The following is an 11255-nucleotide window of genomic DNA, read 5'->3' as shown; positions in this document are numbered from 1 at the left end:
AGCGGCAGCAGAGCGGAAGTGCCCGGTCGCTCCGGTGGTTACGTCACTTCCGCTGCGCCTCAGGTGGCGATCGCGCGGCTGAGTTCAGCCGAGAGAAGGAAGAGAGGGACGGCGTGGGGGCTTTGGGGTGCGGAGGGGGCAGAGCGTGAGGCGGCCCGAGCAGGGAGCTGTTGGGGTACCGGTGCGAGAGCTGCAGCAGCTGCGGCGTGTGGGCTGGCCGGGCTTTCAGCTGCCGGCTGTTCCTTATCTCCTCGTAGACCGCCGCCGCGCTTCTGCCCGCCAGGATGTCGTACATGCTGCCTCACCTACACAACGGCTGGCAGGTGGACCAGGCCATCCTGTCGGAGGAGGATCGAGTGGTGGTCATCCGCTTCGGGCACGACTGGGATCCAACGTGCATGAAAATGGACGAAGTTTTGTACAGCATTGCTGAGAAGGTAAGGCAGAGATGGGCCGCCATAGGCCTTCTGTGTGCACCATCTTAAGCGTTCTGTGCAGTGTGTGAGGTGGACTCTGATCTGGTTTCTGGAGATGTGAACTCGTGGTGAAGCTATTTGGCATGCTTTCACGAGCATCTCCTGAAGCCTTCGCCTGCCCTGATCTTTGTGGTATTCAATGTGGTGAAAAATAGTGCAAGTTAGAAAAATAGTGCAAGTTTAGAAAACTCAGAACCACTGGCTGTTCATACTCCATCATTTAACGAATTGTCAGTGTTCAGACAGAGGCGGGTGCTTGGCAGTAGGGCTGCTGTGACTGAGTAACACGGCACTTACGCTTCTCAATAGGAATACTTAGAATCACAGAATATCCCGAGTTGGGAAAGGACCTGCAAAGATCATTGCCCAAGTTCTGGCTCCATGCAGGACTCACACCTACAGTTAAATATTAAGATGTAACAGAATGCAGCAAGGATTTGCACCATGATTTGATGTTGTACTTTTATGTTTAATGTGGCAGAAGCATCTTATGCTCAGATTACTTCTTGTGTTTAATTTTGGCAGGATGCTTGGCAATTTAACAGACTTTTTTTTCTAGTAGGACTCACTGGGGGAAGAAAGAACAACAGAACTGATTATTTAAAAATCTCCATCTGGGGAACTGCCTGATTAAATTGGGAAGTCCTTCCTTGTTCGTGTCAATGAATAGCTTATTTTGGAAAACTGCTGGTTCAGGGAGGATTTTTCAGATGTTTTGCATTTACTAACTGTAGTCAACTGTGAGTAGCTGTGCCTTTTTTTGCTTAAGCCTTAGTTGTGCCACCGCCTTTCTATTAAGGTTACATGAAAAGTAGAAGGAAAGTTAATCCGTTTACTTACAGAATCATGGAATGATTTGGGTTAGAAGGGACCTTTAAGATCTGCCTCCAACCCCCCTGCTATAGGTGGGGACACCTCCTGCTTGACCATGTTGCTCAAAGTCCTGTCCATCCTGGCCTTGAATGCTTCTGGGGGGGGGCTTCCACAATCTTGCTGGGCAACCTGTTCTAGTGTCTCACTGCCCTCACAGTAAAGAATATCTTCCTGATATCTAGTCTGAATCTTCCCTCTAGTTTAAAGCTATTTCCTCTTCCCTGGTCACTTCATGCCCTTATGTCCTTCCCCAGCTTTCCTGAAGGCCCCCTTCAGGTACTGGAAGACCATTATAAAGTCCCCCCTGGAGTCTTCTCCAGGTTGAAAAGCCCCGACTCTCTCAGCCTGTCCTTGTAGGGAAGCTGTTCCAGCTCTTTGGTCATCTCTGTGGCCCTCCTCTGGACCTACTCCAACAACTCCATGTCCTTCTTGTGTTGGGGCCCCAGAACTGGGGTCTCATGAAAGCAGAGTAGAGGGGCAGACACCTCCATTGGCCTGCTGGTCATGCTCCTCTTGATGCAACCCAGGATACTTCTTGTCTGCAAGTGTACACTGCCTGCTCATATTGAGTCTTTCATCAACTGGCATCCCCAGGGCTGCTCTCAAGCTGTTCTCTGCCCAGTCTGTATTTGTGCTTGGGATTGCCTCGAGCCAGGCACAGAACCTTGCACTTGTCCTTGCTGAACTTTGTGAGGCAGGCATGAGTCCACCATTCAAGCCTGCCCAAGTCCCTCTGGATGGCATCTCATCACTCTAGCATGTCAGCTGCACCACTCAGCTTGCTGTTGTTTGATCACAGTGTCCATGTTGCCTATGAAAATATTAAATAGCACTGGTCCCAGCACCAACCCCTGAGGAACACCACTCATCATTGGTCTCCACTTGGACATTGAGCTGTTTACCACAACTCCCTGCGTGCAAGCATCCAGTCAATTCCTTATCCAGTGAGTGGTCCATCCATCACATCCATTTTTCTCCAATTTGCTGACCAGGATGTCATGCATGATGGTGTCAAATGCTTCACACAGGTCCAAGTATGTTACATCAGTTGCTCTTCCTTTATCCACTGATGCTGTAGTTCCATCATAAAAGGCCACCAAGATTGTCAAGTGTGATTTGTCCTCGATGAAGCTGTGTTGGTTACCACTAATCACCTCCTCTTTATTTCCCATATACCTTAGTAGTGACTTGCTAGGCCTAGAGGTGGGGATAGTTCCTGAATCTTTTTTTTTTTTCCTTGCTTGAAAATGGGGGTTGTGTTTCCCCTTTTCCAATCAGTGGGAACTTCATCAGACTGCCGTGACCTTTCAGATTTGATGGATAGTGACTTGGCATCTACCAGTTCCCTCAGAACCCATGAACGGATCTCATTGGGTCCTATAGTAGCATAGCACATTTTCTTTAGGTAATTTTGTACCTAATGTTCACCTACAGTAGGCAGATTTTCCTTCTCCTAGTTCTCACCTTTGCTTTCTGCAACTTGGGCAATGCAACTAGAGCCCCTGATATTGAAGACTGAGGCAGAGAAGTCATTAAGTACCTTTCTGCATACCCCTCATGACCAGATCTTTAGTTTCCTTCCAGAGAGGGCCCACATCTTCTGTAGCCTTCCTTTTATTGTTTATATAGCTGTAGAAATCCTTATTCTTCCCCTTTACGTCCCTGGCAAGATTTAATTCTGTCTGGGTTTTAGCTTTCCTAACCTGGTCCCTGGCTGCTCAAACAACTTTTGTAGTCCTCTCAGGTAACCCATTCTTGCTTCCGCTCCCTATAGCCCTCTGCTGATTTTTTTTTTTTTTTTTTTTGCACCCAAGTAAGTTCAGGAGTCCCTTGTTCATCCGTAGAGCCCTCCTGGCGTTCTTGTCCATCTTCCTTGGCATGTGCTGTTCTGGACTTGGAGAGCATGGTCCTTAAATACTTGGAACCCTCTTCCTTTCAGGGCTTCATGTCACTCTTCCACCCTGAAGAGGTGAAAGTCCAGAACAGCAACCTTGCTGCACATCCTCTTTGAAGCCCTAAGGATCTTGAACTCCACCATTTCACGGTCTCTGTAGCCAAGGCTGCCCTGAAGTTTCACATTACTCATCAGCCCCTCCTTGCTGGTGAGGGTAAGTTTCAATATAGCACCTTTTCTTGTGGATTTCTGTACCATTTGGAAGAGGAGATAATTGTCAACACATTCCAGGAACCTCTTTGATTTCTGATGCCCTTCTGTGTTGTCCTTCTAACAGATATTAGGGCGGCTGAAGTCCCCCATGAGGACTATGTTTTGTGAATACAAAGGTACAAGCTACTCCTGTCAGTTTATAGAGGGCCTCATCCACTCAGTCTTCCTGGTCAGGTTGCCTATAGCAAACCCCCACTATGATGTCTCCTTACCTTGCCATCACTTTAATCGTAATCCATATGCTCTGTGTCAGCTTCTCATCCATTTCCTGATGGAGCTCTGTGGACTCCAGCTGGCCATTGATGTAGAGGTTGACACCCCCTTTCTTCCCTACCTGTCTTTCCTAAAGAGTGTATACTCATCTATTCCTACATTCCAGTCATGAGAGCCATCCCACCACATCTCAGTGATGCCAATGACATCATAGCCCAGTGTAGTGGAAATGCTAAGTCACGGCTTGAAACAGTGATTGAGCACCTGGTGGGAAGGCAGGGCCAACTCAGGTGCGCCTGCCTACTTGAGGCCTTCCAGAGGTAAGCAAATTTTCTTCCTTCATTTCTGCATCCATGGCTGTTGCATCTGGGCTCATCCTCATTTGCTGCAGCCAAAGACTTTACCACTCTGCTATTCTTGCTGTACTTTCCATGACATTATAGCATTATAATATGTAGGCATGCTGATGTCTATAACTGTTCATGCTTGTTCCTCATGTGTGCTGTGTTAGTGTACAGACATTTGATTTGAACTTCCGTTGAGACTGATTTACCAATTGGAAGTTCCCTTGTCCTGCACCTTAGGTGCTGTTTTGCTGGCCTGTGATCCATCTCCAGGCCCAGGGCATCCATCACTGCTATCAGCCTCAAAGTGGGATGGATTGAGGATCCTCTCCCCGGCAAGTGCTCCTGACTAAATGGGAAAGCTAGTTGCCAAAGACAGTCTTCCCCCTTCTGGGAATGAACGAACCCCATCTGTCCCCAGAAGACCAGCTTCTCAAAGCTAGTTCCATGGCATAAGTGGCTGAAGCCACAACACCAGTCCCTTAACCATGTATTGATTTTTCTCAATTTTGTTAGCCCTTTCCCTCCCCATCCCTTTAACAAGGAAGACTGATGAAAAGACTGTGCTCCTAAGTCCTCCAGTGCTGCTTCTAGGTCCATCTTGTCCCTTCGTTACTCTTCAGGTTGCTCACAGCTACTTCGCTGGTGTCACAGGTGCCTACGTGAAACAGCAGCAGCAGGCAGTAGTCAGTAGGATGTACAAGGTATGGCAACCATTCTATTGAATCCTTGATGCAGGCCGCTGGCAGACAGCAGACCTCTCTAGGTAGTGACTGGTCAAGATGACAAATGGCTCTCTACCGCTGAGAAGTTGAATCAGCCACCAATATCACGCATTGCTTCTTCTTCATTGTGGTAGTTATGCAAAAGGAAATGGGTTGGGCTACCTTACTCAGTTCTGAGGACTTACCTGTTACTGTTTCTTTTTCCTTTTCAGTCTGTAGAACTGAGAAGCAATTCTTCTTCCGTTAGTCTTTGTCTTGGTGATGCCTGGCCAGATTGTTAGCAGTAACAAAACTGTTAGTTATAAGCAATACAGTGTTTTTCTCTTTTCCCGTGTAAATTTAACACCTAAACTTACAGAATAATTGTAATTTTAAAAATGTCAGATATTGACAACAGACCTGAAAATTCCTGCCTCACTGTTTTTACAGCCTTTCAATTCAATAATACAGATCTGCTAGGCTTCTTCAGTTTGAATCACTGCAAAAGCTATTTTCAGTTCCTTTATTTTTTTCCTGCAATTTCCTTATCCACAGGACATCTAAACATAAAAACAGACATACAAAAACCTCATTTTGTCTAGAAACTTGCTAGGAAAATTAAAAGATGTAATCTTTGTTCTGATGTCAGATTTCCTTATGTAGTTGCTTTGAGTGCTTTGGACCATCAGCTAGCATTGCAAGACTTATGTTTTCCAGGGAGTTGAAATTATAAGGGAAAAAAAAAATAGTTTCACCTCCATCAGAACTTGGTTAGGGTTAGAGCTTGTTCTGTATGGGGATTCACAATTACCTGAGAGATGCATTCACATTGCAATGGATAGGGAGAAATTAAAATAGTAAGGAATAAGTCTCCACAAACTTAATAGCTCAGATATAGATCAGCTCTTGCTTGCATGTGTATGGTAACTGTTGAGTCATGGTTCAGCCACTGATTGATCCCTCCCTTGTGGAGTCTTTCCTGTGAGCCTAGATCTTCAGAGATGGATAAGCACTTTTGCTTTGGAACACCATTCCATCCACACTAGTCCCTTTGCTGTTACACTCCTGTATCACCCTTCCACTGCATTAATCTTTCTGATTGTAACACCGTGCCAGCCTGAATTCAGCAGTACTGGATTTGCTTTTGCCTAAAATGTAGCCAAAGCTAAACAAACCTTTTAAAACACAGCTGGCTGTAAAGGCAGCTCAGGGGCTCTGTATTGCTGAGGACTGGCTCCAGTATTGTGATGATAGATAAGATAGTAAGTGCTCCTTCTGGCTGTGAAACTGGTCAGTACTGTGCACAGAGACATCTGCATAAGTACTCAGAGCTCTGGACAGTATTGAAAGAAAATGCTTCTTGGTGACAAGCCTGCCCAGTCTGTTGTGCCACTGAACAGTAGATACCCGGGGTTCGAATCCCCCCTGTGGCGCAAGGGGTAGAAGTGCCGCTTCACTACACAGAAGGCTCGAATCCTGGGAGTTGGACTCGATGATCTCTAAGGTCCCTTCCAACTCGCATGATACTGTGATATGGGCACTGTTGAGCTTCTTCAGTACCCTATCTTTCATCTCACCCCTGTCTTTAGTTTATTCTCAGACCTAAATCCTAGGCCTGCTGATTAGTTGCACAGTGAGGCCCGCGTCATAGGCAAATGTAGCAGTCAGCATCCAAACAGAATAAAAAACAGTGTACTTTCTAGAGCTAAGTGATTTCAGAGTGGTAACCGCTCTGAAAGAGTATCTTCATTGTGGTCCTTAGTTCTAATCTTGTTAGACTTGAAAGCAAGAAGAAATAAATTTGAAAGAAGAAAGAAAACTGAAAATAATAGTATTTCCACAATTTTGAATTCAAAGTGAAGAGTCCTCTCTATGTCTGAGGTCCACTTTGGACATACAGGGTTTTGGACTAGCCACCCTCTTGTCTGTTGCACTTCTTTAGATGAGTAGCTTTCTTATTCATATGTAGGAGAGAAGGAAGATTCAGTTAATGTTTAAGATACTTGGATTATAGAGGTAACCTGCAATGTGCAAAGATGATTTGAATGAAATGATCCTTCAAAATGAGTTTTCTTAAATAACTCGGCTGACTTGAATGAGATACCTAAGTTTCAGAAGATAAGCTAAAGTATTCCTGAACTCTGATTCTTGTTTCTAAAACGGAAACTTCAGATTACTTTTTAAAACCCACCTTTTGCCTCCTAAGGCTAACTGGAGAGTAACACCAATTGGTTCTTAGTAGAACTGTTCATTTTGAACATCCTCTTAAGTTTCTTAGGTATCTTTCATATAAAATTGAAATGGCCACGAATGGCTCTAGGTAGAAAAACAAAAAGGTTATTTTCTTTCAGGATTTAAGACATTAACTATGAAAGGAGCGTGCTACACCATTGTTTGGTTGTTCCTGAGTGATCTGTGCATGGCTAAGCCTCCTAGTTGGCAAGGGTACCTCTGCCATGGTAGTACGTAACAAGACATGGGCTTCATTACGAGTTGTCCTAGGCTGCATTATGAGTGGCTTCATGTGGCTCATGGGTTGAACATGTCTGATATATTGCTTTTGTATTTTCTTTTTCCTTCTCCTCAGGTAAAAAACTTTGCCGTTATTTATCTTGTGGATATCACTGAAGTACCAGACTTCAACAAGATGTATGAGTTGTATGATCCCTGTACAGTCATGTTTTTCTTCAGGTACGCAGTGGTTCTAGAATATAATTCAAATGAATGTGTTATAGTACAGTGTATCAGTAGAACTACAGGTCCCTTAGAGATTCATATCAGTATACTGGTGGTACTTATACATCAGTTGTTCTAGAAAAGTATAAACTATTACCAGGGAATGTAACGATAGGACGGGGTAATAATTTTAAAATAAAATATTTTATTTTTGGATGAGATGTTGAAGGAAATTCTTTACTCAGAGAGTGGTGAGGTGCTGGTTTATCAAAGGAGATGTGAATGCACCATCTCTGAAGGTTCAAGGTTGGGCAGGATGCAGTTTGGGGCAACCTGATCTAGTGGTAAGCAGTCCTGCCCACAGCAAGGGGGTCGGAACAAGATGACCCTCCAGCACAAGCCACTCTGTTATTATATGACTGAATAGAAAATGCTTTGTTTTGCAAGGCATTTTAGCACAGTATCACTATTTTGATAACAAAGCACAAATTAGTGATGGTAAAAACTGCTTTTTTTAATATAAGTTGAAAATCCATGTATAAAATGTTGCCCTAATACAGCAGTCAGACTTCCTCTGAAGACGTACCAAAAGTGTTAAAAGTTTCTTGGAGTTATGACGCCTCTTTAAAGATAAAATGTACTACTGACAGTTGTGGAATTCTCACATTAGTCAGTCCTGGGAAATAAATGCAAGTAACAAGGATTATGATGAAGAGTGATTGCATGGAGTAGAAATCTTGCATGTTTGCAGTCTTGATTGAGCTTTAGGAACAGGCAATAGAATATCAACTGGGAGGTGATAAAGAGCTTTCACTTTTCTTTGAGGCTTCTTAGCAAACCTCTTTATGTGTAAAGATTTATTTTGAAACCTACAAAGCATTCTTGAAGGAGGGGGATGCAGGTTTGAGTTTTCTTGGGGGTGCTGATTTTTTATTTTTTAATTATTGTTATGCTACTAACCTGTCTGTTTTCTTTTCTCCCTTTAAAGGAACAAACACATCATGATTGATTTAGGTACAGGTAATAACAACAAGATCAACTGGGCAATGGAAGATAAACAAGAGATGATTGACATTATAGAAACTGTTTATAGAGGAGCCCGCAAAGGTCGAGGTTTAGTGGTATCACCAAAAGATTATTCTACTAAGTACAGATACTGACATTTTGTTGGGGCTGTGCTTTTCTTTTTTAACCCTTTCTCCACTTAAATTTATTTTTCTGTGTGTACATACATATGTATATTAAAAAAGAAATAAACAGTCTTTCAATTTTGAGTGCGTTAATTATTTAAGAACTTTGAATTCCATTTGGAAAAGGAAGGCCTCACACAACGCCTCAAAGTGTATGACTGTAGTAGCATTCTAGGCTTTTTTGTTGTTCTTTTGGTATGATGTATTTTGGTACACAGAAAGCCTGTTCATAGAAAAATATTTCAGCTGTTTACTTCTATGTTGTGGTTTAATCCAGCAGGTGGCTAAGCATATTTCCTGTCATTCCCAGTAGGATGGCAGAGAGAATTAAGGGAAACAAAAAAGAAAGTAGGACTCAGGGCATGAGATAAAGCTATTTACCCAGAGAGAGATAAGGATAATAACATGTTATATATATCTATTTTATCTTTCTCTCTCTGTCTCTCTCTCTCTCTCTCTCTCACACCAAAACCCAGCATCATACCAAGTGTTCTAAAGAAAACAAATCTGTCCCAGCTGAAACTAAGACATTTTGTTACACAGATATCTGGGGAAATTACAATAGAGGTTGGGTTTCTTTTTGTTTGTTTGTTTGTTTGTTTTTTGTTTGTTTTTAATAAAGAATTGAACAAGTTCCACTTATATGCCTTAATGTTCTTTGAAGTTGGGAATGAAAATAGATGTTATTGGATGCAAAGTCATAACCTTGCAGAGAAAGGGTTATCACTTTTTTTCAGGATTTTCTTGCATAGCATCTTGGTCTTTGTATACAATAAAAAATAGGAATTTACTAAGGTGTATTTATTCATATTTAAAAAAAATTAAAACGTCTGTGATTCACAACTCATCTTCCAGCAAATCCAATTGGATGTGATGATGGAATTTATTTTTTATGGTGATTATTCAGTCTGAGGTAATTTGTAGTAGGCAGAGTAATAGCAGTTCTGGAGCTGGCTGCAGTGTCGATGCTTAAAGGGTAAACTTCTTGTAGTGTGAGCTCCCATTTATCAAATGACAGAGCAAAATGTTAATATGCTCATGAGGCTAACATTGGGTTCTGCACTTCTCAGAAAGGGTGGTCAGGCACTGGAATGGTCTGCCCATGGAGGTGGTGGACACTGGGGGTGTTCAAGGAACGATTGGATGTTGTGTTGAGGGACATGGTTTAGTGGGAGCTATTGGTAATAGGTGAACAGTTGGACTGGATGATCTTGTAGGTCTTTTCCAACCCTGGTGATTCTATGATTCTGTGTATGGCTTTCGAAGTTTCATATGTGTTTGGCTAACATCGTGGAAACAGTGAACTTTAAGGAATGCAAAACTCAAATCCTGGTGCATTTCTCATAAACATAAAGAAGAATTAAGAACAAAAAAATTAAGAAAAGCAAAGCTTTTTTTGTTTTGTAACTGATACATGCATGTTTACAGAATTAACAAAAAGTAAGTCAGACTGTGCAGAAGGAGGTGCCTGTGTTTTAAGTCCAGTTTGTCAGAAGATCAAAATAGAAGCTGCTTTGGTGGTGTTATTGATAGCAAAATATTGCCAACACAGTCTGTCTTTCATTGGACCAAACAGAAGTCAGAAGGCACCAAATTGGGACTGTATGGTGGGTGTGGTAGGATAGTCCAGGTAGTCGTGGGGTCTGGAGTTACTGTGTTACAAGAGGAAGACTCCTCTGACCTGACCTGACTGAAGATTCAAGCCTTCAGCTTAGCATCACGATGTAGTGGCCAGAATTGATGGTTCGTCCGTGTTCCAGGAAACCCAGAAGGATCATTGCTTTCTTATCTCAAAAGACCGAACACCACTTTACTTACTGAGAACTGCATCTTGAACTTTTTCTTCAAGGTGAATTCACATGTAGCCATCCTATGGACTGCTGTTTTGACTGCAACTCATAGTTGGTGACACTACGTCTCATCACAGGTAATGATGCAATAGAGGAAAGTGTCACTTTCAGCCTTGTATTGGTTCATTAGATTCTGACAAACTTGCATATAGTGTTGTTTCTGTGTTGAAAATTTGTGGGACACACCTGGTGCAAACTTCGCAATATTCCAGCATTGTTACCATAGTTTCCAGTGTACTGAAGCTGATACTCAGTTCTGTATACAATTCTCTGGTTATAATCTGCCAGTTTGTGTTGAGCTGATTTGTCACGCTTTATTCTGTGGTGTGACAGCTGTGCATGGCATCCAGAACACGGCTAGTCAGTCATGTTGCTGTCACCACTGGCAAAACACACCACCCACTGCCTCACTGTGCTTACATGCACTGGTCTCCAGAAACACTCAGCAAGTATCCATGAATGTCAGTTGGTGCCATTTTTTCTGCATGGAGGAGTTTAATTACACACCTTTGATTCATCTGTACCTCCACATCACATGCTGTTTTGTCAGACTGCCCTCTGCTACCATCTGTCACACAGCAACAAAACATAATGGAATATTAGCAGAAAGGTAGAAAGGTTCAAATTCTACTGCCATACCGCCAACATCCACCTCTGACATCATGCGCCAACATAATAAAATGAGGTGTTATTTTCAGAGCAGCTCTTGTAACTCAATTCCTTTCTTTGACATCGAGGAGGAAGTCTAATTATAGAGTTACT

General features: G+C 42.8%; 1 protein-coding gene across 1 annotated transcript; it reads left to right on the top strand.

Moving 5' to 3' along the window:
* The first annotated feature begins 8 nt into the window (after positions 1 to 8).
* TXNL4A (thioredoxin like 4A) lies at positions 9 to 9285 on the top strand. The gene is made up of 4 exons (XM_072330069.1): positions 9 to 127; positions 258 to 437; positions 7365 to 7468; positions 8442 to 9285. The coding sequence occupies exons 2-4, from the start codon at positions 285 to 287 to the stop codon at positions 8611 to 8613; spliced, it is 429 nt and encodes a 142-aa protein (XP_072186170.1). The 5' UTR covers positions 9 to 127; positions 258 to 284; the 3' UTR covers positions 8614 to 9285.
* The last annotated feature ends 1970 nt before the right edge of the window (positions 9286 to 11255 follow it).

This window comes from Excalfactoria chinensis, chromosome 2 (genome assembly GCF_039878825.1).
Source record: "Excalfactoria chinensis isolate bCotChi1 chromosome 2, bCotChi1.hap2, whole genome shotgun sequence".
NCBI lineage: Eukaryota > Metazoa > Chordata > Aves > Galliformes > Phasianidae > Excalfactoria > Excalfactoria chinensis.
The sequence above is the reverse complement of the archived record's forward strand: the minus strand, read 5'-3'. Positions and strand labels throughout refer to the sequence as shown.

Excerpts from the sequence above, each read along its gene's own strand:
- TXNL4A (XM_072330069.1), top strand. The coding sequence starts at position 285 with ATGTCGTACATGCTGCCTCACCTACACAACGGCTGGCAGGTGGACCAG. Across the intron at positions 438-7,364 it reads TGTACAGCATTGCTGAGAAG|GTAAAAAACTTTGCCGTTAT; the intron begins GTAAGGCAGAGA and ends CCTTCTCCTCAG. Across the intron at positions 7,469-8,441 it reads ACAGTCATGTTTTTCTTCAG|GAACAAACACATCATGATTG; the intron begins GTACGCAGTGGT and ends CTCCCTTTAAAG.